This window comes from Schistocerca serialis, chromosome 4 (genome assembly GCF_023864345.2).
Source record: "Schistocerca serialis cubense isolate TAMUIC-IGC-003099 chromosome 4, iqSchSeri2.2, whole genome shotgun sequence".
Classification (NCBI taxonomy): Eukaryota; Metazoa; Arthropoda; class Insecta; order Orthoptera; family Acrididae; genus Schistocerca; species Schistocerca serialis.
Window position 1 is genome coordinate 438,919,238 of NC_064641.1, and position 27,890 is coordinate 438,947,127.

General features: G+C 39.5%; 1 protein-coding gene across 1 annotated transcript in view; it reads right to left on the reverse strand.

The window, feature by feature from the left end:
* LOC126475054 (Ca(2+)/calmodulin-responsive adenylate cyclase) overlaps positions 1-27,890 on the reverse strand; it is a 375,710-nt gene that overhangs the window by 159,786 nt on the left and 188,034 nt on the right. Inside the window, exons 11-13 of the mRNA XM_050102605.1 lie at positions 18,718-18,879; positions 15,693-15,794; positions 10,589-10,774 (exon numbers count right to left, since the gene is read on the reverse strand). Of these exons, the coding sequence (XP_049958562.1) occupies positions 10,589-10,774; positions 15,693-15,794; positions 18,718-18,879 (450 nt within the window). The remainder of the gene's footprint in view (positions 1-10,588; positions 10,775-15,692; positions 15,795-18,717; positions 18,880-27,890) is intronic.

The window sequence follows — 27,890 nt, forward strand, 5'->3', positions numbered from 1 at the left end:
TCAAACAATAAACACCAGATATTACAGCAAGCATACTATTAAATATCCCAATACCACAACAGATAAATGCAGACTTTGCAAACAACAAATAGAAACAGTAGATCACATCACAAGCGGATGTACAATACTAGCAAATACAGAATACCCCAGAAGACATGACAATGTAGCAAAAATAATACATCAACAGCTTGCCTTACAACATAAACTTATAAAACAACACGTTCCCACATACAAGTATGCACCACAAAATGTACTGGAGAATGATGAATACAAATTATACTGGAACAGAACCATTATAACAGGTAAAACAACACCACATAACAAACCTGACATCATACTCACCAATAAAAAGAAGAAATTGACACAACTAATCGAAATATCCATACCCAATACAACAAATATACAAAAGAAAACAGGAGAAAAAATTGAAAAATACATCCAACTGGCTGAGAAAGTCAAGGACATGTGGCATCAGGATAAAGTTGACATTATACCAATTATACTATCAATTGCAGGAGTCATACCACACAATATCCACCAGTACATCAATGCAATACAGCTACATCCAAACTTATATATACAACTACAGAAATCTGTAATTATTGATACATGTTCAATTACCCAAAAGTTCCTAAATGCAATGTAACATATACCGTACAGTTAAAAGGAAGTCACGCTTGATCAAGGTCCGCATCACTTTCCATTTTTGACCAGACATAACGTCTGAGAAAAGAAAGAATAATAATAATAGTGAAATAAATGGTAGTTTGTGCCAACAATAGGAGTGTGGATATGCTTTGTTGAATGGCAAGTAGGATCCAGCATAGCAAATTATGTGGCCAGAACAGAATGTTTAATGAACGGTGAATTGAATAAATGGAATGTATTTACAAGGCTGAACAACAGAAGAAATTACAAGAATAGGTGGGAGACACCTTCAATTTTGCAGAGAACACCACAAGTCAAGACAAGGGAAAGTAAATGTCAGAAAGTGCAGTGACACAGTTTATGTACAATTGCTACAGTACAATATTTGACCAGAGCAGCCTTATTTTCAGGTGGGCACGATAGCATATAATGCTCCAGGGTGAACTGTGCTGGAACTTTATTTTGCGTCTTTATCAAAGCTAAGGAGTGACTGTCGGATTAGTACCATCAAAAAATTATGAATATGCCCAAAACAGAAGAAGTATATGAACAGGTGAATGACAATCAGGAGGTGAATATAATGGGAAACGAGACAAATCTAAGGATTCAGGATTTTTGTAAGGCAGTGAAATCAAAATGGGAGATGGAATTACATACAGCAGAGTGTCTAGTTCACAGTTGCATGAAGGGCCACAAAAGGAATAAATGACGCTTAGTGAATTAAGGGAAGCACATTGTGAATAGTTTTGGAGAAAACAGGAGTTCAAGGAGAAGAGAGAGATGGAGGAACAATGGTTGAGAGAAGAATTAATGGAGAAACAGGAGGAATATCCAGTGATACAGGTACTAAGAAAACTTACAGCATATTTACTGATCTGCTGAGTCAGGAGAAAGCAGAAAAGAATGAAAAGCTCAGTGGCTAAGAAAAATGGAAGAACAGAATCATGACAGAAAAAAAGAGCAGCAGAAGAGGACAGAAGATACCAAAGCAAGGGTTTCCAAATTTGACACTGAACTTCTAAGACCAGACCAGACTGAAACAGTTCCAATGATCAGTGAAGAACTCTGAACCAAGTACAGTTTTGGGTAATGAAGAAAATTCAAAACAAAAGAGCAACACATAAGCAATATATAGGAATGTAACCAAAACTGAGGAGACAGTAACAAGGACAAACAGAAGGTGTGATGGACTATGCAATCCAAGTTGTAACAGTCAAGAACAAAGTCACAAAAGACACTCAGCAGAACCAAAGCAGATGATCGGAATACATCAAAAGGGAGTTAGCAACAGTGTCCAGTACTGAACACAGTGAAACAGTAGTAATAGAATGTCACTTGCAGGTTAAGTGATATCAGCAAATTTGATCCAGCAGGTGTAATCAGTCCTGATCCACTATATGTAATCAGTCCAACCACATTTCTTAAAACTTAAGAGGAGGATAGCTTACTGGTTGTACAGAAAAGGAAAACACCAACATTACATCCACAAAGCTGATGGAAGACTCAGAAGTGAACTCCATGCTCACAAAAATGACAGCAAACAGCTACTCTAATTCTGAGCCTGCATTCTTGGAAGGAGACTGCTTAAAAGAAACTCAAAGTGAAATAAAGTGTATACTAGTAAACAGATCCAAATACCAGACAATGAAAGAAGAATGAAGCAAGGATAAGATGGGAAAGCAGGACATGGCACAAAATTCAGAACTATCTCAAAAACATACAAAGTGAACCAAACAAAAAGAGACAGAACTTACTATACAGTACAAAAAGGAATGGAAATGAAAACTATGAGCCTCATTAGACTGGGGTGAGAACTCTCTTAAAAACTCTAAGTGTGTAAATGACTACATAAATTTTCATAATGTTATTGCAATGAAAAAAAATTAATCAGTCAGCAGTGGGAGAGCAAAAGGAATTCTATGAGTGATTGTGCTTCTATCTGATGCTTAAGAATGATTTTTTTTTTTAATTCAGATCCTGAACATGTCAAGAGCTGACGCCAACAGCAGCAGCAAGGATGAGTAACAATCTGCACAGGTGCAGGGTAGGGCTGTCCCCTTCTACAAAGCACAGAGATGAGCCAAATCCACCCATCAACAATGAGCAGAAACAGAACAAATTTGCTCACTCCCACGCATTGGGCAGGCACTGAGTCATCAGGCAGGACTCTGTACATGCAAGATGACCCATTGGCTGTCACACAGCCGGTGTAGGAGAGAGAGCATTTACCCCTAGCAGCACACATAAGGCCAGCTGCTATGTTCAGCAAGAAAACCATGTGTGCTGTTCTGTGGGAGTGCAATGTGTTACCCCCCAACCATCACAGACTATGAGATATGTAAGATTTTTGAAAACATAGTCAGCGATCTTAAAAGTAGTTAAAAATTTAAAACAGTCTTGATCGCAATCTTGTTCAAATATTTTTTATTGGAGAGAGTGACCAGTTTCGATTCTGTGAAAGACTCATCTTCTGACTACAGAACGGTGGATGGACACTGATAGATGAGTTCCGTCAACCCTCAACACTCTTGTAACTGCTCATCAATAAAGGAAGTTTTTATAAAACTGACTGTGAGTATTTTTTGTTGTGGTGCAAGTTTATTTGTAAATATTGCAATTGTTTGTAGATTACATTATTACTGTATATTGAATACAAAATTGTAATACCTTGTAAGATTATTAAATTATTTGTGTAGCCAGGAGGAAATTTAGGTTTTGTCAGATAGGAAATTAAATAGCAAACAATGGAAAATCCATGACAGAATGTAACAATACCAGAGAAGGAAAGTTGCTACTCACCATATAGCGGAGATGCTGAGTCGCGATAGACACAATAAAAAGATTCACACAATTAAAGCTTTCGGCCATTAAAGCCTTTGTCAGCAGTAGACACACACACACACACACACACACACACACACACACACACACCTGCAGTCTCAGAGAGCTGAGACCACACTGCAAACAGCAGCACCAGTGCATGATGGGAGTGGCGACTGGGTGGGGTTAAGGAGGAGGCTGGGACAGGGAAGGGGAGGGGAGGGATACTATGGTGGGAGTGGCGGACATTCAAGTGTTGCAGTTTAGACAGAGGGCAGGAGAGAAGATGCGGAGGGTGGAGGAAGTAAGTAGTGGAAAGGAGAGAAATAAAAGAAATTAAAGGACTGGGTGTGGCGGTGAAATGACAGCTGTGTAGTGCTGGAATGGGAACAGGGAGGGGGCTGGATGGGTGAGGACAGTGACTAACGAAGGTTGAGGCCAGGAGGGTTACGGGAACGTAGAATGTATCACAGGGAAAGTTCCCACTTGTGCAATTCAGAAAAGCTGGTGATGGTGGGAAGAATCCATATGGCACAGGCTGTGAAGCAGTCCTTAACATGAGGGATATCATGTTTGGCAGTGTGTTCAGCAACAGTGTGGTCCACTTGTTTCTTTGCCACAGTTTGTTGGTGGTCGTTCATGCGGACAGACAGCTTGTTGGTGTTCATGCCTACATAGAATGCAGCACAGAGGTTGCAGCCCCACTGAAGGCATTAACTACAAACAAATCTGCGGTACAGTTATGGGCACCCGCATGGCACCATTGTATGCTAACCTATTCATGGGCCATCTAGAGGACTCCTTCCTAAAAACCCAGAATCCTAAACTCTTCACCTGGTTCAGATTCACTGATGACATCTTTGCTATCTGGATTGAAGGTGAGGACACCTTATTCACATTCCTCCAGAACCTCAACAACTTCTCCCCCATTCACCTGGTCCTACTCGACCCAACAAACCACCTTCCTAGATGTTGACCTTCACCTCAGAAATGGCTACATCAGTACCTCTGTCCATATAAAACCTACTAACCACCAGCAATACCTCCACTTTGACAGCTGCCACCCATTCCATACCAAGAAGTCCCTTCCATACAGCCTAGCCACCCATGGTCATCACATCTGCAGTGATGAGCAGTCCCTCCCAAAATATACTGAGGGTCTCACTGAAGCCTTCACTGACCATAATTATCCTCCCATCCTTGTACAAAAACAAATCTCCCGTGCCTTATCTTTCCACTCTCCCACCACCTCCCAAAGTACCACAGTCCGGCCACAGAGGAGCATTCCCCTCATAACTCAGTACCATCCGGGACTGGAGCGACTGAATTACATTCTCTGCCAGGGTTTCGATTACCTCTCATCATGCTCTGAAATGAGAAATGTCCTGCCCACTATCCTTCCCACCCCTCCTACCGTGGTATTCCGCCGTCCACTGAACCTACACAATATACTCGTCCATCCTTACACAACCCCTGTTCCCAGTCCCTTACATCATGGTTCATACCCCTGTAATAGACCTAGATGCAAGACCTGTCCCATACATCCTCCTACCACCACCTACTCCAGTCCGGTCACTAAGATCACCTATCCCATCAAAGGCAGGGCTACCTGTGAAACCAGTCACGTGATTTACAAGCTAAGCTGCAACCTCTGCATTGCATTCTATGTAGGCATGACAACCAACAAGCTGTCTGTCTGCATGAACGGCCACCGACAAACTGTGGCCAAGAAACAAGTGGACCACCCTGTTGCTGAACACACTGCCAAACATGATATCCCTCATCTTAATGAATGCTTCGCAGCCTGTGCCATATGGATCCTTCCCACCAACACAAGCTTTTCTGAATTGCACAGGTGGGAACTTTCCCTGCGATACATTCTACGTTCCCATAACCCTCCTGGCCTCAACCTTCGCTAGTCACTGTCCTCACCCATCCAGCCCCCTCCCTGTTCCCATTCCAGCACTACACAGCCGTCATTTCACCGCCACACTCAGTCTTTTAATTTCTTTTATTTCTCTCCTTTCCACTACTTACCCCCTTCCCCCTTCGCACCTTCTCTCCTGCCCTCCATCTAAACTGCAACACTTGACTGTCCGCCACTCCCACCATAGTATCCCTCCCCTTCCCTGTCCCAGCCTCCTCCTTACCCCCACCCAGTCGCCACTCCCATCATGCACTGGTGCTGCTGTTTGCAGTGTGGTCTCAGCTCTATGAGACTGCAGGTGTGTGTGTGTGTGTGTGTGTGTGTGTGTGTGTGTGTGTGTGTGTGTGTGTGTGTGTGTGTGTGTGTGTGTGTCTGTCTACTGCTGACAGAGGCCTTTATGGCCGAAAGCTTTAATTGTGTGAATCTTTTTATTGTGCCTATCGTGACTCAGCATCTCCGCTACGTGGTGAGTAGGAACTTTCCTTCTCAGGAAATTAAATAGAATATACCTGAAAAACCAGTTTCCAGTATAATTGTTATAGTGTTCAGCACCATAAATAATTAAAGCACACATCTTTTACCTCTCGTAAACAGCCGGAGCTCAAAAAGTTCAATGCTGGGGCAACTGAGAGGATTACGTTCTCCTATATCCTCTAACTCAAGAAACGTGGACACAGTTCCCAAATATGAACCAAGTCTGTCTTCCTTTTCATGTTTCTTTATTATTAACAACATAAAATTGGTTTTGTTTGTTAAATATCTTCAGGTCATTCTGCACTTCAGCTTACAAGTAAAGAAAAAAAATGGCTTGCTCTTTCTCCGACGATTGTCATCCCTGGGTGTAGAATTTGAGTCTGTGGAGTAGGTTTCATCATCAAAGGATGGCGTCGGCTCTTTTGCAGTTTTCCTTGTAGTGTTCACCCTTGATGTTATCTGGCCTCTATTCACACTTTCTTGTGACAAAACGTCTTTATAAATGTCCTGAGGATTATATTTTCTATTGGATCCAAGTTGATCTCTTGACTGCCTCTTTGTTGAAGTAACTATCTTTCTGTGTGCTCCCGGTGAGTCAAGGCATGTTTCTGACTGTGAAATGGCACCAGTTGAACCCTCTCTGTCACCAATGAACACACTGGTATCCTGACTGTAAGATCGTATCACTGAGGATCTTGATTTACTTCAACTTGTATGTTCTTCTGGTCAACTGTCAGTGCCTATGGTAAAATGTACATTGCATACCAAACTTCTAGAATCAGCCTGGAAATCATCATCCTGCTCTTGTTTTCCTGTCTCACTGCCAGATGAGTCTCCTGTGTCCTTCCACTGCATATTGTCTGTGATACCCGCTGATGGAGAGCACAAGTCATCATCTAAATCATCATGGCTGCTACCCATGCGACCAGTGGGCCCTCTTTTTCCATTTGTTGTTCCTCAATATAAAACATTTTCCAGGTACTAGAGACCACTATTATTGATATTATTAAAACCACATAGCAGCTCAATTTGCTTCCAACGGTGGACACATTCTTTCAGCTCCTGTGTAACTTCATTTAAGGCAGTCCTTGCTTCCACAATGCTTCGAGCAACATCATCTATAGACTTCCCATGAGTTGATACAAAAGCACCCACCAAATTTGATCTTTTCTTCCTAAGCTTCTCTTGCTTGCTGAAGTTGCTTCTCCACTGAAAGCTTTTTCTTAATATAAGCCTTATTTTCTATTTCATGAGTAAGTTGTAACCATTGCTGTAACCCTACTGGAGGTGACCAACAACGATTTTCTAATTCACCTACTGCTCTCTGAAGCTCCCTGCACAACCATCTCAATTTCAGCTTTCAGTTGTGAAACCTCAAGATAAGAATAAGATGTCCGCATCTCAGCATTATCACAACCTTGTTCTAGTAGTAGTTTTTCCAAATTCTGCTTCTCTGCCGTCACACAATCCCGTTTGAACCTAGCTTGCTCAAGCTCTTTCTGCAATTTATCCTATGCACGTTCTGCCTTATGGAGACTCTCCACATCACTCATCATGTGTCTTAGATGTTTCTTAGAGTTTTTATTTTGATGATAGGCATAACAACATCCAATAAGTGCTCCAAGTAAAAGAGTTATGAGGATGATGTCCTTTATTCCATGGCTGTAATCTTTCAGTGGGCCAAGCAGTACAACATCCATAGCTTTCAGTGCAATTTTCTGTTTGTGAATGGGATCTTTAATTCCCAGAACATTGCTTAAGTAATGCATGTTATTAGCTTCTAGTCTTGGCAGAGCTGCTCCTGTAACTCTGTTCACAATAAATGTTGGAATGGTACTGTGGTAACTCAACATTTGTTGCTAAACACTCAGCAGTTTTCTCTGCAGTCCAGTTATGAACTTCAGAGTGAATCCAGGCTTCCCATAATTCCTTCACGGGGATATGCTTGTCATTATTGCGATGAAATGCATGTTGCCTCCGTTCATGACCCCCTGCGTAGTTCAATTCTTCTCTCAAAAACACATCTGTTTCAGAGAGATCTACATTCCCATTTGCATCATCATCCAACTGCCTATGCAAAGAACATATGGTCTCTAGACCCACCCAATCCTCCGAGGCCTGTGTCAGACAAGCAGCAGCATCATCACCACTGCAGTTTTCACCAATAGCTGCTTCTAGTCCAGCTGTGTAAGAGTCTGAATCACGGAAGAAACTTCTTAAGCAGATTTATCTGCTTAAGAAGTTTCCAGAGGAATGGAATGCGAAGATTTGAAGGTTCTTTCCTGTATTACATCTTCATGTGATTTACTTTCAATGTTTTCTTCATAACAGAAGGGCACAAGGAGCAGGCACAGAACACTGACAGTTTTGGAAATGGCTATGTGCATTGTATCAGTTGAAACACACTTTTATTGATTCAGATTAATGCAAAACCAAGTAGCACATCACCTCCCACACTCATTCCTCTTTCACTAAAATCTCACAGAATACTCTACTGCACATGCACAGCAAAATACTTATTACAAACAAATACTGCTACATGCTGCGGAGAGACTTTTTGAACACCTCATAGTTTAGGTTTAATTGTGATGTTTCCAGCATTTATTATTCTGATTGTCCGAAGTAAGGAGTGACTTCAGATTTAAATATTTGGTACTGAGCAGTTACACGAGCATCGAGGGTTGACGGAATTCATCTAGCAGTGTCCATCCACCGCTCTGGAGACTGAAGATGACTTTTCATAGAGTCGAAACCGGTCACTCACTCCAATAAAAAAATATTTTAACAAGATTGCGATCAACACTGTTTTAAATTTTAATTTTAACTATGAGATATGTATCAACTCACCAACAAGCTAGAGTACTTCTGTATGTTAATGGGAGTGTAGCGAGATGCGCATTTCAATTCTTTTTTTGTTAATTTCCCTTCTGTTCTTTTTCAGCAGACAATTAAGAGTAATATTGTCCATGTGGAGCATGTAAAAATGAAAAGCTACTGACAACTCCAACATGATGTCATTTCAAAGATACGGTAAATGAAAATTTTCAATATAATGAGCTGAAATATTTGTGCAACTGAATTAAGTAGTAAATCAAGACAAATGGTGCAAACTGAAATTTTTTTGTGACCTAAAGAAAGTGGTTTACCAATGCAGTGAAATGTCTGCAACTCTGAAAATACTTGAGAAACTATTTCTTTGTAAGAAAACTGCAAAAACAAATATGCCAAATGGACATTTCATAGAAGTTGCATTCCAACACAAATATGTAGCGCACCCATTTGGTTACAAATTTGTAGTTGAGAAATAGAGTTTATCTTAGGGCAACTGAAAGGAAATGAAAGCATTAAGAACCATCTAGTGATTAATTGTGAAACATTTGAAACTGATAATGGTATTTTTTAAATATATATATGTCTCCAACCGTGTCTTTATTTGGCAAAATTGCAAACTAAATTATTATTGGAATAACGTGTCATGTCGGATTATCTCACGCAATAGTTAATTCCTCCTCCCATCCCTCCTCCACCTCTTGTTTATTAGATAATGCTACATTTAAATCAAGAGACACTAAATTTTGCATGTAGGATGGCATCTTTTAGGGTGTTATTTGATAAAATTTGTTGGTAGTAATGTTGTCATAATAGTGAGTGATTGCTGGGTAAATTAGTAATATTGTGTTAGTTATGCAACTGCAATTTTCATGCCCTAATTTTTTTTTATCTTTTATTTTCCAGATTTTCTTGTAAATTTGAAAAGAAGATTTAGTGGGGGAATGCATGGTATCTTTATCTTTTAGGGGTCTGTGGTTATTGTGGAGTTAAGTAGAGGCAGTTGGCAAGTTACTGTTGAGACGAGTGTGTCGACCAGAATGGTGTGACTCTCAGTAGTTAAGATAGTAACCTGAGAGCTAAGCAAAGGAGAAAAAAATTACATGCTTGCATTCATTTGTGATCAAGAACAAGTTCCTGTGTTATAAATACGGGGTTTTCAAAAAGTTTCTCCACAGTGCCATATGATTGTTAGCTGCGCATGTCGTATGATTGTTCACCTGCCTGGGTTTTTCAACCAACCAATAAATGCACAATGATACTGCAGTGATATTCTGTACCCTATACATAGGAGAACTTATGTTTTTCAACAAGATGGTGCAACTGTGCATACAGCTCGCGTTTCAGTGTTACTGCTTGCTGATGTTTTTGGTGATCGCATAATTTCACAGGGACTTTGGCCTCTATGATCGCCTGACCTACCACCACCTGACCGCCCAAAATCCATTGATGAATTGAAAACTGCAATATCCACTTTCGCTGCTTCTGTTATAGAAGAAATGTTACAGCTTGTGTTTGGAAACACGATCAGATGAATTGAATTATGTATTCAACAACACAGGGGGCACTTTCAACATTTAATGTGAAAATCTGTAAGTAAAAATGAATATTCAATAAATTCCCAACCTGTATTTCACTGAGTTTCATTTCGGTATATTCCTGCACCATACGGCATGCGCGGCTAACAATCATATGGCACTGCGGAGAGACTTTTTGAACACCCCGTAGTTTAGGTTTAATTGTGATGTTTTCAGCATTTATTATTCTGATTGTCCAAATTAAGGAGTGACTTCAGATTTAAATATTTGGTATTTACTCCCCAGCACTATAAGTAAACCAAAGACAAAAGACTTAAATGCTGTATTATTATAATAATAACATAAACCTTACCTGATTCTCTTTCTCCCTATCTTTGAAGCACAATGTTGCAAGGTTGACATGGGTTGACTTTTCTCTGTCAACACTCCGTGCATCAATAGCTTGTGCCAAATACTTATTTACACGATTTGATGGTTGATGATACACACTAGAATGCCGTTTCTTGAATGGTCTTTTGAACTTCTCTGTTACCTTGTTCTGCAACATGTATACACTATTATTCTTCAGTGAAAGGTTTGGTTAGCAACATACGCTGGGCAAATACTGTGGAAAAAAACACCAACAGACTGATATAATAAGTTCTATAGAGTGTGTGTGTGTGTGTGTGCGTGCGTGCGTGCGTGCGTGCGTGCGTGTGTGTGTGTGTGTGTGTGTGTGTGTGTGTGTGTGTGTGTGTGTGTGTGTGTGTGTGTGTGCGCGCGCGCGCGTGCATGGACGTACTCATATTTTGTTTGAAAGCTCTTTCCACATGCCTGGTCAGCTCTTCCACTCTCGAATAGTGATCAAATCTTATACATGCTGATTCAAAATAACTATCCACACTTAATGGGTGTAATGGGTGCATAAAAATAAGAGTAAAATGTTAAATACAGTTTTTTTTTCTGTAATTGCTTTATTTTCAGGTTACAACACATAATACTTGAGGTAGATGTACATTATGGACCAGTACGGGCTTTTGGCATGTTGTATTCATCTGATGTGCTTTGTAGACTCCTCTATACTGCTCAGTTGATTCTGCCATGAAATGCCATTGTTTACTTGACTTCAGTCAGCCCCATTGTACTCTATGGTGCTGTTTCACTGTAGCGGCAACAGACATACTACATACTTTCATTCTGTCAATCGTTCAAAGAGTACAGTTGTTGCGTATGGTATGATGGTCTAGGGACTCAAACAGTGAATATGTGGATATAGACCACCTTCATGACACAGCAGAAGGCAATGCATGAGCAGCAATAAAACAGTACATAGAGATGTTTCCAAACAGAAGAGTACCAAACCATCAGACTCTTACAGTTGTGGACAGGTGTTTAAAGGAATCTGGCATTTGTGGTGCACCACAGTTAGGTTGTCATCAACTGGATGGAAAGAGCTTTGGGAACATATTGGAAATGGCAGCTTAAGATACAACCATAAATACTCACTGTATATGTGTCACCATAAGGGTTCCTAAATCAACTGTACTACACCTGTTTTGGAGACAGCAATTCCGCTCATTTCCCCTGAAGAAGGTACAGGAGCTGACACCTATAGGTACCTACAAATTTCCGTTGTGAAGCAAGAGACTATCTCAGTGTTGCATGTCCTGATAAGTGGACAGTTCATGGAGGACCAGTTGCTTTGACCCACCATATCTCTGAATCCTAACCCCTGGACTTACACCTTTGGGGCCTCCTCAAGGAGCTCATGTATGGTACTGAGTAACTGAGAATGTAGCAGAACTACAGCAGAAAAATGAAAATGGGTGTGCAACTGTGCAGTATAAGATGAACAGTGCATGCAACATTTAGAGTGCAGTAAGACATCAAGAACCTCACTGTCTTAATCTACAGAGACATCATTTTGAACATGTTCTGGTGTCAATGCACAGTGCTCAAATTCTGTCCTTCATGTCATTGCTTTTCAAGAAAAATTAATTTTGTACTGTTTGTGCTGCTCTCATGATACCTGCTTTACTGCATAACTCTGACATAAAGCAATTTCAGAGATGATATCCATAAAGTTTTTACAGTTACTTTTGAATCACCCTGTATCGATAGATATGTATCATATTATATTTCGCAACAATTAATTTGCACATTAAGGTTACTTTGTCATCTTAACTGTTACGCTTAAAAAATATTTTCCTGTAATTGACACAACCATTTATTAATGATGCAAATTTGTAGATATAATTGACTTTACATCTCAAATAAAAAGCCTATTCATCTCAAGAGAACATCAATTAACAGACAGTGTTGGTCAAAAAACCAGAAATTTTTATGGGGTGAGGAGGGGGAGGGTACTTAATGGAGCTTAAGTCTGCAAGAGTGGCAAGATGTAGGAATATGTTGGAGAGAAAGTTTTCACCTCCAGAGCTACTTCCTATACATCCTTCTCAAATTTTTCTGGTCCAACACAATTTGCTCAACAATTATGCTAACTACCTCTCCCAGACTTTCCTCAGCTACAACTGCCACACAGTTATTATCTACAAACATATCTTGCATGTACCTTCTTCTCACCCTGTGACAAAAACAGCTCCCACTTCCAAAAAACTGAGGAGCCAACTGTCCCTTTTTCACTCAGTACCACCTAGGCCTACAATACCTTAACACATTAGCCTGTCAAGATTCTGGCCGTCTCGCATATGGCTCCAAAATGAGATCTGCTCACTTCACTCCTTATATATCCTTTCCAAAGTACACTCTGTTGCCCTCCATTGTCCTCCTATTATACACAACTCTTTGTGAAACCATGACATTCCTGACCACACATGTATACCAAACAGCATGTGTCCACGGACAGCTTTTAATATGGAATGACCACCACCAAACAGCATGAGTGCATGACTTGACACAAAAGAACAGTGATTTGGTTATACCTGGTATCCAGTTGTTGAGCAATCTCTAAAGCATCATTCCAGAGAACTGATTGCCTTCTACATTACAGGGGACATTTGCATATTTCCATCCAGCACCAATTTGCCTCTACCATCCTCCAGAACTTACTTCTGTCTGTTAACATCCCCCCAGGTTTTATCATATTGGTAGTATTTCCTTACATACTTTTTTATCCTCCTCTCTCTCTCTCTCTCTCTCTCTCTCTCTCTCTGGTTTTTACCCATTTCTTTTTCTAATTTTCTTTTATTTGTCAATTGCAATACTCATTCCACTTCTCTGTCCAAAAAAGTAGGACTAGTTTCTTTCACTTTTATATGTGTCATCGGCAGTACTGGAATTTTTCTTCCTAAAGATAAGAATTGGCCGGCCACTTTGTTTCATTGTAAATTGATTTTGGTTTTAAATCACTAATCACTTCTCTCCTTCAGTACCTTATTATTTTCTGTAGCCATTAACGGTAGCCCACTGTAATTTTCAGTCCTGTGAGACATTATGTACATTTTCTACACAATTATGTTACCACAAGTGGACTTCAAAAAAGAAAGTTACACATTATCATAGCAGACCAAGCAACTTCTGTTGAAGGCTGCAACACACAGACACATGCCACTATTTTTTCCATATTCACAAAGTCTCTATAAACAATGGTCGGAACATTCTACCAATTGTTCAGTTACTCAACAATACAAATGCACTCCTTATCATGGTACCATTCAAGAAACTGCTGTGCAAATGTACTCATAGTTGAAAAATCTATGATTGCTGTGAATCAATTCTCGATGAACTGATCACTGTTGTCTATGGTTGATAATAATAATGGCGTGTGAGGAGGGCCTACCGTCAGGTAGGTAGGTCAGGTAGGTAGACGCCGGGTGCAAGTCTTTCGATTTTACGCCACTTCAGCGACTTGCGCGTCGATGGGGATGAGATGATGATGATTAGGACAACACAACACCCAGTCCCTGAGCGGAGAAAATCTCCGACCCAGCTGGGAATCGAACACAGGCCCTTAGGATTGACAGTCCGTCGCGCTGACCACTCAGCTACCAGGGGGAGGAGGGGGGGGGGGGGGGTTGACGTCAATGGTCTTTCTTACCCATCAGCATCACATATGTCTCTGCAGTATTTGTTGAGTTGTTTGCACCATTTCACTACAGCTGGATGTGAAATTGCACTTGTTCCAAACACTGCTATAATTTTGCAGTGAATCGGCATAAAGTTTAGATGTTTTGTCCACAAGAAACTTACTGTCTCAGGTACTTCCATGTAGGGGTATACTTCCGGTTGCTGCACTATTTTGTTTGCATACTGTCAGTTGCCTCTTAACTGTACCACAGCAGAACTGTGTCTGCAAGCAACGCAAAACATGTAATGTCTCCTGAGAATGCACCACTCTTGTTGTGCAATGGTCTTGTATAGAACAACATGTTAATTTTTGAAGTCCCCTTGTGCTTAGTTGAGAACCAAATCAAAACACCTAAACAAAATTTTATTGGTAACATGAGATCCAGTCTCCCACAGCACATATTTGATGTTGGCTTCTGTTAACTTTGGACATATTTAACTATTCATAACCACATATCTGTATGTTAATTATCACTATTAGTATTACAATCCATAATTTGAAGGACACACACACTCTCTCTCTCTCTCTCTCTCTCTCTCCCCCCCCCCCCCCCCCCCCCCCCCCCCCCCCAATATTAGCAGTAACTCCCACGCTTTCAAGGAACGCTGTATCACTGACTAACTGTTTATGCCATCACATCATAAGAGGAGAGACAAACTGCTAGCTTTATAGCAACAAGTACGTTCTTTGGGGAACCTCATCCTCCACTTTCCACAGCTTTTACAGGCCCTTCAGTTAATCTTGTATGAAAAGTACCTCAAAAAACTCTTCAGTTAATGTGTTGCAAATGGTAACTTTTGCAAATATTTAGAATCATCATAAACAGCTGTTCCTGAACTGAAAACCGTATTATTCTGTAAGACATTTTAATATGTGAGGGTGTGTAAAGTAAATCTTATTACTCGCAAACCACACAGTTCATACACTACATTTAGTGGTATAAAACTTATAGACAAGAGAGAAATTCTATGCATTGTCAGGCATATCTTTTTTAGCATTTTTTGTAATTTTGACCACTAGATGATTGGTAAAATATACATCTACAGCTCATATTTGTTGATACATCCTGTTATCATTGCTCAGTTTTTCACAACTATCTGAAAAGCTGAGGTAAAAGGTAATAGTAAATATTTACAACAAATGAAATTAGGTTTTCCCATTTTTACTAATATTGTTAGTTAAGATCAGTTCTTTTAGTATAATTTGTTATGCTGAATGCAGGTAAATAAAAAGGAATCTTTTATTTGCACAAAACATATTTTCATTATTTGTTATGTTGTTAGTATGGAACATACTTTTGCTTTTTATTTATGTACAGGATGTGCCCAACATTTTCTAAAAATATGTATTATTCAGAGCAAAAAAAGCGGCATCCTCCCCACCTCACCTTGCTGGCTATATCTCGAAGGTCCAGTGCTTCTGTGCCCCCAAAAGGGCGACCTCCGGTTGTGGAGGGGTCAGCGTGAAGAGCTCTCTGCAAATCTAGCACCTACAACCAATGGCAGTGGGCCATTTACTCTACAAATGCAGCCGCTAATCATTGTGTTAAAAGCTGCCCAAGTTCCATCAAGCATGTTTGTCTAAAAACTTTGTTTATGCAACTAATACTTTATGCAACATATTGTACAGTTTAGTCAATAAATAGCAGTATACAGCTATTCAAGGAATCTACAAATTTAATGAGGCAAGACTGCAAATTTTGTTTAAGTGTCTGAATGCTGTTTTCTTGTGATCACAGGAAAAAAATACACACTTGATCTATCATTGATTTTTGTGTGACAATATTAACTATTATATATATATTAAAAATATGAAAATAAGCATACTTCCTTTTTGTGATCACACAAAAAAAAAAGACTATATTAGACTGTCACTGCATTCCTTTCCAAAAAACTAATCATGAGTTATTTAATAAGATTTAATTTTGGTTTACAGAAAGTATAGTTAGTATTGTCTTTAAAATTATTTTCATGTTAGTAGAGAATCCTGAGATAAAAGAAATTATATAGTTCAGTTTCACAATGCAAAGCATATCAGAGTTTGTTAAGTTAGTGCAAGTCAAGAAAAGATAAAATCCCAATTTACCTGTACATGAAGTCACAAGCAAAGGCAGAACCCAATAATCAGAGACCCCTCCCCCTTTCTTTTATCGCATCCTTCCACAAATTAGAAGGAGGTGGGGGACAACACAAGTGTTTGTTCCCTATCTCTCTCTCTCTCTCTCTCTCTCTCTCTCTCTCTCTCTCTCTCTCTCTCTCTCTCTCTCAGGCAAGTGGTAAACTATATTTGCAAACTGAGGAACACAGTGATAATGATTGCAGTTTATACACTATAGCTTGTAACTTCATGCATATTTATGGTAGCGTGTACTCAATCTTAGTTGCTTAAGATTCTGAAGAAATAACTGTTACATGTAAGAAAATATGATATAAAATCCTGTGGGGGAAAAAAAAGCAACCAACAAGTCTCAAAAGCTTTCTTCCCCAACTATGACATACTGCTTACAAGACGACATGCACTTTCATGTCCTGTAGAGATTCCATATTGCCACACACTGTTAAACTGTGTAACATACCAAACAAGCAGTTACACATTTAAAATAAATTTGAAATTTATTAAGCTGTTACGTATATTATTTAGCAAAAAAATAGGAAAACCCAGTAACATCACACAGTTATCTCTGTTCGACCAAAAAACACACTAACAACTTACTAACAGAATCTTTCTATCACTTGTGCCATGCACTTTTGATAAATAATTAAATCACTTAATTACTGCCATTAGGAAGCAAGAAACTGCACTCTGCGAAACTTGACTCTCAATTTTGGTAGGCAACAATTCCTCTTCTGCATCTACTGATCAACTACAATGACTTCTACAGCTTTTTTAAAGTTACAAATTAGAAGTTATAACTCAGTTTACTCCTAAAAGCAGGACTAGTTTTCTAGAAGCGTCACACCACACAACGAACAGCAGCTGTTCAATGACACCACAACTTGACAGTCTACATCATGTATAATGACTGCTGTAAAGTCTGATAGTGTTGTGCGAAGAACAGCTTTTCATCCACAAACAACTTAAAATTTGACTGTTACAGACAACTTATGATTCAGAGTGTATCTTCTGGTGTAACATAAAGCTTAATCTAAAAGGCTCTGGGGCATTCTTTTAAGAGAGTGCCAGGTAAGGTTTACTGACAATGTACCAATGGTGAATTAATCTGAAATATGAGTGCTGACAGTATGGCACTAATGCTACAAACAGCGTACAAAATACTGCAAGATTAAGCAATTATCCTAGATAATATGACAAATCTTAAAGTGTACGTCTATTTTATCTGTGGATTTTTTTTATGTCATTTTCTCTGTTCCTTCATATGCAACTTTTATTCTACTAGCAATTATTCCTTTACTTTTTGCTGGGACTGCTTTTATGCCCTATTCAAAAACTGTTGTTGTTCCTAAGGCTAAAGCGTTTTAAGACAAACACCCTCTACTGAACTAAATAATACAGATAATACTCAATCTCCAAGACTGTACTAATGTGACAACATATTTTACCAGGGAGACTGTTTTATGCACCTACCATGTCAGTTGCAGTACTTAAAATACATCCCTTAAGAACCCCAATCTGGTTTTATTCACATGTAGATGTTCAACAGCAGTGTATTGAAGTAACGAGTGTCAGACACCTTTAGTAACCAACAATAGTCGTGGCTATTGTTCATTATAAATCAGTATAACCAGTACTGTCCTCTGTCACAGAACAAAACTTTAAAGCAAATACAATTCTTAAACATTCTTACAACTAGCCAGTGAGACAAGGTGTCACTGATGCTAAATATAGGCAATACATCCCCAGGAGAAAATTAGATTTTGTGAACAACTGAAAAGCAAATCCAATAATTCTGAGACACCAGTTTCAACTGTACAGTGTGATCTTACAGATCACAATGAATATTCAAAACATCACTTTACAATTAATAATCTTTTGTCTTCCTACATGGAATCAAAATTTAATGCTATCAGGCAATATTTGGGAATTTATATATAGATTAAAGTTCAGTCTTGATCACGTTATGTCTGTTTTAATGAGTAACCGGTTTCTGTTTCTTCTATAAAACCATCATCAGACCCATTGGCTCCCTTGGGTTGGTAGGTGGAGCTCTCCTTGCTGCTGTGCAGTCAACTGCACAGTTGACTGCACAGCAGCAAAGAGAGTTCCACCTACCAACCCAAGGGAGCCAATGGGTCTGATGATGGTTTTATAGAAAAAACCGAAACCGGTTACTCATTAAAACAGACATAACGTGATCAAGACTGAACTTTAATCTAAATATAACAATTAATTGATCACTGTATTCCAAAAATGTTTACCAAAATTGTGCAATATTTGGGAATGACTGGCCTTACCTTCCTTGCAGCATTGGCTTTGTGATCTCCTGGGGCCACAGCAATGTTTGAGAAAGGAACCTCCATAGAATACTTAATGGAGTGTAGCAGTTGTACAACTACACTGGAGACATTCTTGAATGACAATTTCCGTCTCTGGGCTGCTCCCATAACTGATCGCACCTAAACAAGGAAACTGGTTTATAAATCTTGTTCATAACATACTGATGTTTTTGCTTAGTGAATGCATTAACAAACTTAATGTCATTCTTGAAGTAACTAAACTGTGAATGATCTAAAGCCTAGGATGATGATTTGAAACAAATGCATTAAAACTGTCCATGGTCTTCAAAAATCTTACATGGTTTAAATATATAATCTTATATAAGACTTGATGGAAATATGAACAGCTTTGTTAATGAAAATTTATGTCATGTATATCTTTAATGACTTCATTGATTTTACTGATTGTTGGACAGATGTTGCACTGGGATTTAAAGAAATAAGAGTACAGAAAAATTTAAGCAACTGGCACACTATAAATTATAAATACATACAGTACACTGACAAGTACATCCAGCTGATTCAAAATTAATTTCAGCAAACACAGACACTATTGATTACTACAAAAGAAAAAGGAAGATGGATAATTTTTTTAATTTTGAAAGCAGCAAGATTCTCAAGGAATTGTAAACATTACTTATTGAAAGCTTTGTTCAGTAAATAGCAGTTTTCAGAATCTGCACACCGATTTAGAATGGTGATCATTGGTGGTTAATGATTTTGTTAATATCATCTGAACATGAACCTCATGGATATGTTCTTTTTGCCTATCATTTAATTGTATTTCCACTTTCATTATTGACTGTTATCAGTTTATTGTAGCTCTTAGACAGCATTTTATTACCTATGGGCTCCAACTGCCAACTTGGACAAAACTTATTTCCGAATACATATAGGCAAAACCTCCAAACCACAGATGTTTTGCCTATGATGCAGACTCTCTGCACAACAAATTTTCAACACAGATATCTTGCACTTTAGTGATAAGACACCACAGTCTGATCACTGGGACACCATAAACCACAGGGTAAGAAAACTCTAGAATGTGATTCAAGTCATTTTGGGGATTCACAAAGCAGCAGCGTTTATTTGAACTCAAAACAGTCAATACATGAAAACATCTCATCCCATGTTCTAAAGATCAAACCTTCTTGCTGCAACCAAAAGGCACTAAAAAATCCACCCACTGAACACTAGTTTGAAAAAACAAGCAGAAATTTAATCACTCATCTGAACTATTATGCAGTAAGTTGTGCATTATTCTAAAGGTTTCCAGCAGAATTTTGCAGAATTTTAAGACAACTGAGTGATAAACCCTGGACATTTAATTCTAATTTAAAACTGTTATTCACAATTGTACTGTAGCATATTATTGAAGTATTTGTGTGTCCTTTTTCTAATGTTTATGGTCTTTTCTTTCTGTTTTCTAAATATTCTTATGAGTTTTTGAGACTAAACAAAATGGCTGTGACTTTTTCCATATTCAATTAACTTTTGTTCACACAGCGCTATGGAACCTGGTTAAATGTAATTAAAATAAATAAACCCATCTTCTGTTAATCAAATCATAAATCTTAAATAGAAGAATTAAACCTGTATTATAAATGTCATTATGATGAAAAATTGTTTCTTAGATTTTAAGAACACAAATGTATATTGCCTTTGGGTAAACCATTTATCATGTACCAAAGGAACCCTCCTTTGTGTATTGGCTCTACTAAAAAACAAATGAGGTCACAGGTAATTGAAAGATTAATGTAAAGATTAATGTGTACAAAGCTTGCTTCACTTATACCACCCTGTACTGAACACTATGAGATAATAAACCAACAAGATTGACAACATTCTCCTACTGTGAATGATCCATTTTGGGAGCAAATGTCACCTGCCTCATATAATTATATCTAAGTATTTATGAGAATTACATGTTGGTTCAACCAGATTAGACATATAGTAAAAACGTAATTAATAACACAGTTATTAATGCAAGAATATTTAATGAAACATTCCTTGAGTAAATTACAATTAACATTAATAAAATAAAATATTTAAAAACCGATGGAATCTGTATATAGTATTATAAAAAGTTGCAGCAGGTAAACACACACAAAAAGAAAACTCGAAGTCTCAGTCTTTGGGTACAATCATGAGTGTGGAGCAATAGTACACTATGGAACCACCAGAAAGGAGAGAAAGAAGGTGGCCGATGTAAAAGAAGTAACTGCAAAAAGGTATCAGTATCTTTGTACACACATCATCTGATGTATCATGAGATTACAGCCATTACTACATCTTTATGCAGTATGGTTGAAACCTCCAACTGTATTTATTAGTTTTATTTTATTTGCAACCAGTGTTACATTTTAACATCTTCAAGCGTAATGTTGCACCAAAATAGATCAAGCTTATGGATGTGACAGTGGCAATCAACTTCAACAAGCAGGAGTTGATGTGTTGCAGCCATCCATACCATAAACAGAAAACGAGGCACACCATAGTGGACTTCAATTTTATATATCCGCAATGAGATGTATAATGATTGTTGCCCACTGTCCATATGAACAATAAATGTCATAGAGGGCATAAAAAAATTAGTGCAGGGTATAAAATAAAATAAAAATTCAGCAAATACATCTGAAAGTGTCATTCCTGGTACATAATGCACTATCATAATGGTGCCATGAACAGTCACAACAGTGAGGAGACAATGAGGAAGTTGGAGGTGATAAGTACTGAGAAATTTTTTTGTCAGTTCATGACTGAATAAAAGACCCAAGCATAAAAACTAGCCTGCTTCTGTCAAGATCTCTCATGCTTCTACAGAAAGCAAGGAACCAAATATTTTACATGGCAAATCAGCCAGTAGGAACTGTTTTACAAGAATTTAATGTTACTGGGGTAAAATATAAGAACACAAGAAGTGAAGATAGCAAACATCTAAAAACTAGGTGACAGAAGTGCAAAATAGCAGGACAGGTATGGGTAGAAGGCAAATGCAAAGCTGTACAAGAATGCTTGACTATAGGAAAGAGAGATGCCACCTATAGTGAAAATAAAGAAAACTTCAGAGAAAACAGAAGCAACTGTGCGAGTATCAAGAACTCTGATAACAAGCCAGTGTGAGACAAAATAAGGAAGGCTGAAGATTAGGACGAATACATGGAAGGGTACAAGAAAAACACATCTGAAGACAATAATGCAGAAAGAAAAGGAAGATTAGTGTTTGACATCCCATCATTAATGAGGTCATTAGATCAGAGATGAAGCACAACCTCAGATTAGGGCAGGATGGGGATGGAAACTGGCTGTGCTCTTTCAGTGGAACCATCCTGGCATTTGCCTTAAGCAATTTAGGCAAATCATGGAAAATCTAAATCTGGATCTGGATCGTTGGTTGGGAATTTCAACCATCATCCTCCCAAATTATAGTGGACAGAGAAGAGGAAATGGATGGAGATAAGATGCGAGATACAAAATTGTGAGAAGAATGTGATGAGCACTGAAAGACAAAAGTCTAAAGAAGGTCCCTAAAGTAGACAACATTCTCTTATAATAATTGATTTTCTTGGGAGAGCCACTCTTGACAAAACTAATCCACCTGGTATGTAAGATATGTGAGACAGGAAATATCCTTAGTATTCACAAAAAAAGTAATAATTCCAGTTCCAAAGAAAGCTGGTGCTTACAGGTGTGAATGCTTGACCATCAGCTGATTTACAAAAGAATGACAAAACTTGTACAAGGTGACCTCATGGAAGACAAGTTCAAGTTCTGGAAACCTGTAGGAACACACAAGTCAATTTTGACCCCAAGATTTATCTTAGATGACAAACTGGAGAAAGCTAAACCTACATTTGTAGCATTTGCACATACATAGAAACCTTTTGACATTGTTTAGTGCAATATACTCTTAGAAAATCTGAAGATAGTAGTAGGGATAAAATACAAGGAGTGATAGGTTATCTACATGTAGCACAAAAACCAGACTATAGTTTGAAGAGTCAAAAGACATGACAATAAGACAGTTGAGAAGAGAGTATGGCAGAGCTGTAGCCTGTCCTTCATTTTATTCAGTCTGTACACTGGGCAAGCATTAAAGCAGGTCAAGGAGAACCTTGGAAAGCAGGGACAAGAAATAAAAACTTTGCAGTTTGCTGATGGCATTGTAATTCTGTCAGATATGGTAAAGGGCTTGGAAGAGCAGTTGAATGGAATGGATAGTGTCTGAAAAGAGGTTATAAGATGAACATTAACTAAATAAAAACAAGGGTAACTGAATGTATTCAAATTAAATCAGCTAATAATTACAGAATTAAAATAGAAATGAGCCACTAAAAGCAGTAAATAAATTTTCTTATTTGGGCAGCAAAATAACTGACTAAGGCCAAAGGAAAGAGTATAAAACATTGAATTCAATTTAAAATGTTAGCAAGTCTTTTCTGTAGGTATTTTTGTGGACTGTAGCCTTTGAGCTGTGAGTTTAACAGGGTGCAGCAGACTTGTAGAAATGATGTTAAGGCTAGGTTGTAGAAAAGTTGCATAAAAAAAGGGGGTCTTGCTACCAGCGAGCAGTCACGGGAGATGTGTAGGCCAATTGCTACAGGAAAAGCTAACTACAGAATACCAGGTCACAAGTACCATGAAACCAAGCATCAAATTTAGTCAGCTGACAAAGAAAATTAGGGCCTTGTGTAGCGATTCTGATAGTGAGGATAAGGCACTTAATGCAGGAGGAGCAGGAAACAGCCTGGGTAGCAACTTAGGATCTAGCATCAAAGATGACATGGAGACAGGGCAAGCAGCAACAGCGCACACTCCTGTGGGGTTTACTTAAGTCTTGCACTGACATGACCAACCCTCGATTAACACAGCTGTCAGCCATGTGAACAATGAACTGAATGAATTGTTTTTGACTGGGAAAAAAAAAAAATCTCATATCCGTGCCGTGCTCATGGCTGCAACTGAGCCTGCATCTGAATAGAGGGGGAGGAAATATTAGCTGCTTATCTTGCTGAAAGAGTGGGGGAGGGGGGGGCCTCAAGCACCAAAGACAAGATCTTGGTGATTACCGGAATCAAGGAGCATATTTATTAGGTTACAGGTAGAGAGTATTGAAAGAAATTAGAGCAGAACAAGACTATAATATGTGTAGAAGTTCTGAGAAAAATACAATTTAATTGTTTCATTAGAACATTGTGGCACTTTCTGTGTAGCAAACAGTTAACAAAGGTAATAGATACCCACAGAAGGCAATATTTCTAACAAATCTTTGTTCCACTTGTCAGAATATGTGAATTTCCGAAGCATTTGTATATGCCCCTCTGTTACTCAAGTATGGTTGTATAACAACCCAAAATTTAATGTATGTTTTGAAATTTGGTCAACTTGAAACACTAACTGCTTTCTGAGATTAAGAAATTCTAGCCAACAATTTTTCATCGTGATGAATAAATTTCAATGTACCCCCCTAATGTTGGTACCAAAGAATGACACAAAATTTCTGCAATAACAGGCATACGACGGTGGTATAGTTTTCTGGTCACCCCGTTTTTTCACTGTAACATCTTCGCACTTTTTTCATTTAAGAAAGACTGACACACTGTTATCTAACACATTATTCAAAGTAAGACAAATGAACCTCTCAGAAATGGTCTTTTGTTACGCTTAGGCCACATACAAAAATATTGCAAACCAGTACAATATTCTAATGATAACAAGAGGAACAGACACTGACAAGCTTTTTTATTAAGTCTTTAAGTCAAAATATGCTTCAGATTTTTGTTACCTGTACAACATTCATGAGGACAGTTTTACTTAAGATCTGTGGAAGAAACATTAACATATCTATTTTTTTGTAATACGTTTTCTTATTTTATATCATGTCCCACATAATTAATACTGCTCACCATGTATGTATGGAACAGAAAGCATATCTAATCTGATTGGTTGGTTGGTTGATTTAAAGGCGGGAGAAGGGACCAAACTACCAGGTCATCAGTCCCTTGTTCCTAATAAAACAATGCCACAAGTGTGAGAATAAAATGAACGAAACATATAACACAAAATAGAAAGAAAGGAAAAACCACAAGAATGAAGGGAAGGCAATGAACACTAAAAGGAACAAAAGAGGACAAGAAAACAACAGAGCTGCTAGAAACAGAGGAGAGTAAAACATGAAAGCAGATTACAGTGGCTGGCCAACCACAAGAACAAAAAGGGAAAGCCAGCTACTCTGCAACACATTAAAACCTCCACACTAAAAGCACTAGGATGGAGGACACGGAGGGACAAAGGACAAGCGCTAAAGCCTACATAGAAGTATAAAATCCACTCTTATGGATAAAACGTAAAACTAAAGCTGCTGTGGAGGCATTGTCGCCCTACACCAAAGGCAGGGTGCCGGGAAAGTTAAAAGTCTGCCACAGAGTGGCTAAAAGTGGGCAGTCCACCAAGAGGTGGGCGACTGTTATTTGGGGGCCACAGCGACACTGAGATGGGTCCTTGGGACAGATTAGGTGACCATGCATTAGCCACATATGGCCAATGCGGAGCCGGCAGAGGACAACTGATCCCCTGCGAGAGGCCTGCATGGAAGACTTCCACACTTTCATAGTTTCCTTAATGACACGCAGTTTGTTGTGCGTGATGTTATGCCATTCCATCTCCGAAAGCTGGAAAACCCTGCGGTGTAAGACAGAACACAGGTCAGCTTTGGAGATGCCTATCTCCAGAAGCAGTTTCTGCATTGCCTGTTTGGCTGCACTGCCGGTTTGGCCAGCCTATCAGCAAGTTCGTTGCCGGGGATTCCGATGTGCCCTGGGGTCCACACAAATTATTGTATGATTATATGATAGCGGAACAAACACTGGTAGCAGTTACTTCTGTAAAATATCTGGGAGTATGCGTGCGGAACGATTTGAAGTGGAATGATCATGTAAAATTAATTGTTGGTAAGGCGGGTACCAGGTTGAGATTCATTGGGAGAGTCCTTAGAAAATGTAGTCCATCAACAAAGGAGGTGGCTTACAAAACACTCGTTTGACCTATACTTGAGTATTGCTCATCAGTGTGGGATCTGTACCAGATCGGGTTGACGGAGGAGATAGAGAAGATCCAAAGAAGAGCGGCGCGTTTCGTCACAGGATTATTTGGTAGCTGTGATAGCGTTACGGAGATGTTAAGCAAACTCAAGTGGCAGACTCTGCAAGAGAGGCACTCTGCATCGCAGTGTAGCTTGCTCACCAGGTTTCGAGAGGGTGCATTTCTGGATGAGGTATCGAATATATTGCTTCCCCCTACTTATACCTCCTGAGGAGATCATGAATGTAAAATTAGAGAGATTCGAGTGCACACGGAGGCTTTCAGACAGTCGTTCTTCCCGTGACCATACGCGACTGGAACAGAAAAGGGAGGTAATGACCGTGGCACGTGAAGTGCCCTCCGCCACACACCGTTGGGTGGCTGGCGGAATATTAATGTAGATGTAGATGTAAAAACACCATGGAATGGCGTGACTTTTCCGGGGCATAGATGGACTCCTGAATGGATACTACCAGAGGGTGGCAAGGGTAGCACTGGTTGATAACTTGTAGGCTGCTCAATGAGTCTGTACACAGGACAAATGACTCACCAGGGCATGAGCGGATGTACTCAAGAGCAAGAGATATGACCGCCAGCTCTGCAGTGAAAAAACTGCAGCCAACTGGTAAGGAGTGCTGCTCAATATGTCCTCCATGAACAAATGTGAAACCTACGTGACCATCAGCCATTGAGCCGTCGGTGTAAACCGCTTCAGAGCCCCAGAACACACAAAGAATCGAGAGGAAGTGACAGCGGAGAGCGGGGGAGTTAACGGAGTCCTTAGGGCCATGAAAAAGGTTCAGATGAAGCTGCAGCTGAGGCGTAAACCATGGACACGTACATGAACAGACTGCAAGTAGAGGTGGTAAAGGAAAGGACTCCAATTCAGAGAGAAGGGACCGCACAAGAACTGCAATCGTTAGCCTCCATCTGGGCCACCAATGCAGGAGACGGACTGCCATGGGCGGGAAAAGGAGATGGTAATTCAGATGCTTAGGGGAACTATGAATGTGTGCTGCGTAATTGGCGAGCAGTTGCGCACGTCTGATATGCAGTGGAGGAACACTAGCCTCCACCAGAACGGTAGTCACCGGACTTGTCCTAAAAGCTCCTGTCGCTAATCGAACCCCACAGTGATGCACAGGGTTGAGTATATGGAATGCTGAAGGTGCTGTCGAACCATAAACCACACTCCCATAGTCAATTTGGGAATGGACAAGGGCTCTGTACAGCTGCAGTAGCGTAGAGCGATCTGCAACCCAATTGATGTTGCTCAGGCAATGGAGGGCATTGAGGTGCTGCCAGCACTTCTGCTTAAGCTGATGAAGATGAGGGAGCCAAGTCAATTGAGCATCGAAAACCAGTCCTAGGAATTGATATGTCTCCACTACAGTGAGTGGATTCGTCATTAAGTTAAAGTGTGGGTTCCGAATGAACGGTACAACGCCGACAGAAGTGCATGACACACGACTTTTCGGCTGAAAACTGGAAGCCGTGGGCTACAGCCCATGACTGCGCCTTGTGGATGGCTCCCTGGAGGTGCCACTCAGCAACAAAGGTACTGGAGCAGCAGTACGAAATGCAGAAGTTGTCTGCATATAGAGAAGGTGAGATGGAGGGCCCAACAGCTGAAACTAGACCATTAATGGCCACTAAAAATAGAGAGACAGACAATACAGAGCCCTGCAGGACTCCATTCTCCTGGATATGGATGGAACTCTGGGAGTCACGGAGCGACAGGAAGTTTTGGATAAAAATCGGGACTGGTCCCCGGAGACCCCACTCAAACAATATGACAACAATATGATGTCGCCAAGTTGTGTTGTATGCTTTACGTAAGTCAAAAAAGACCGCAGTCAGGTGTTGCCGTCTGGAAAATGCTGTTCGGATAGCAGACTCGATGGACACAAGATTATCAGTGGTAGAGCGACCCTGGTGGAAGCTGCCCTGACATAGAGCCAGCAGGCCATGTGACTCCAGGATCCAACCCAACTGTCGACATACCATACGTTCCAGCAACTTACAAAGAATGTTGGTTAGGCTGATAGCTA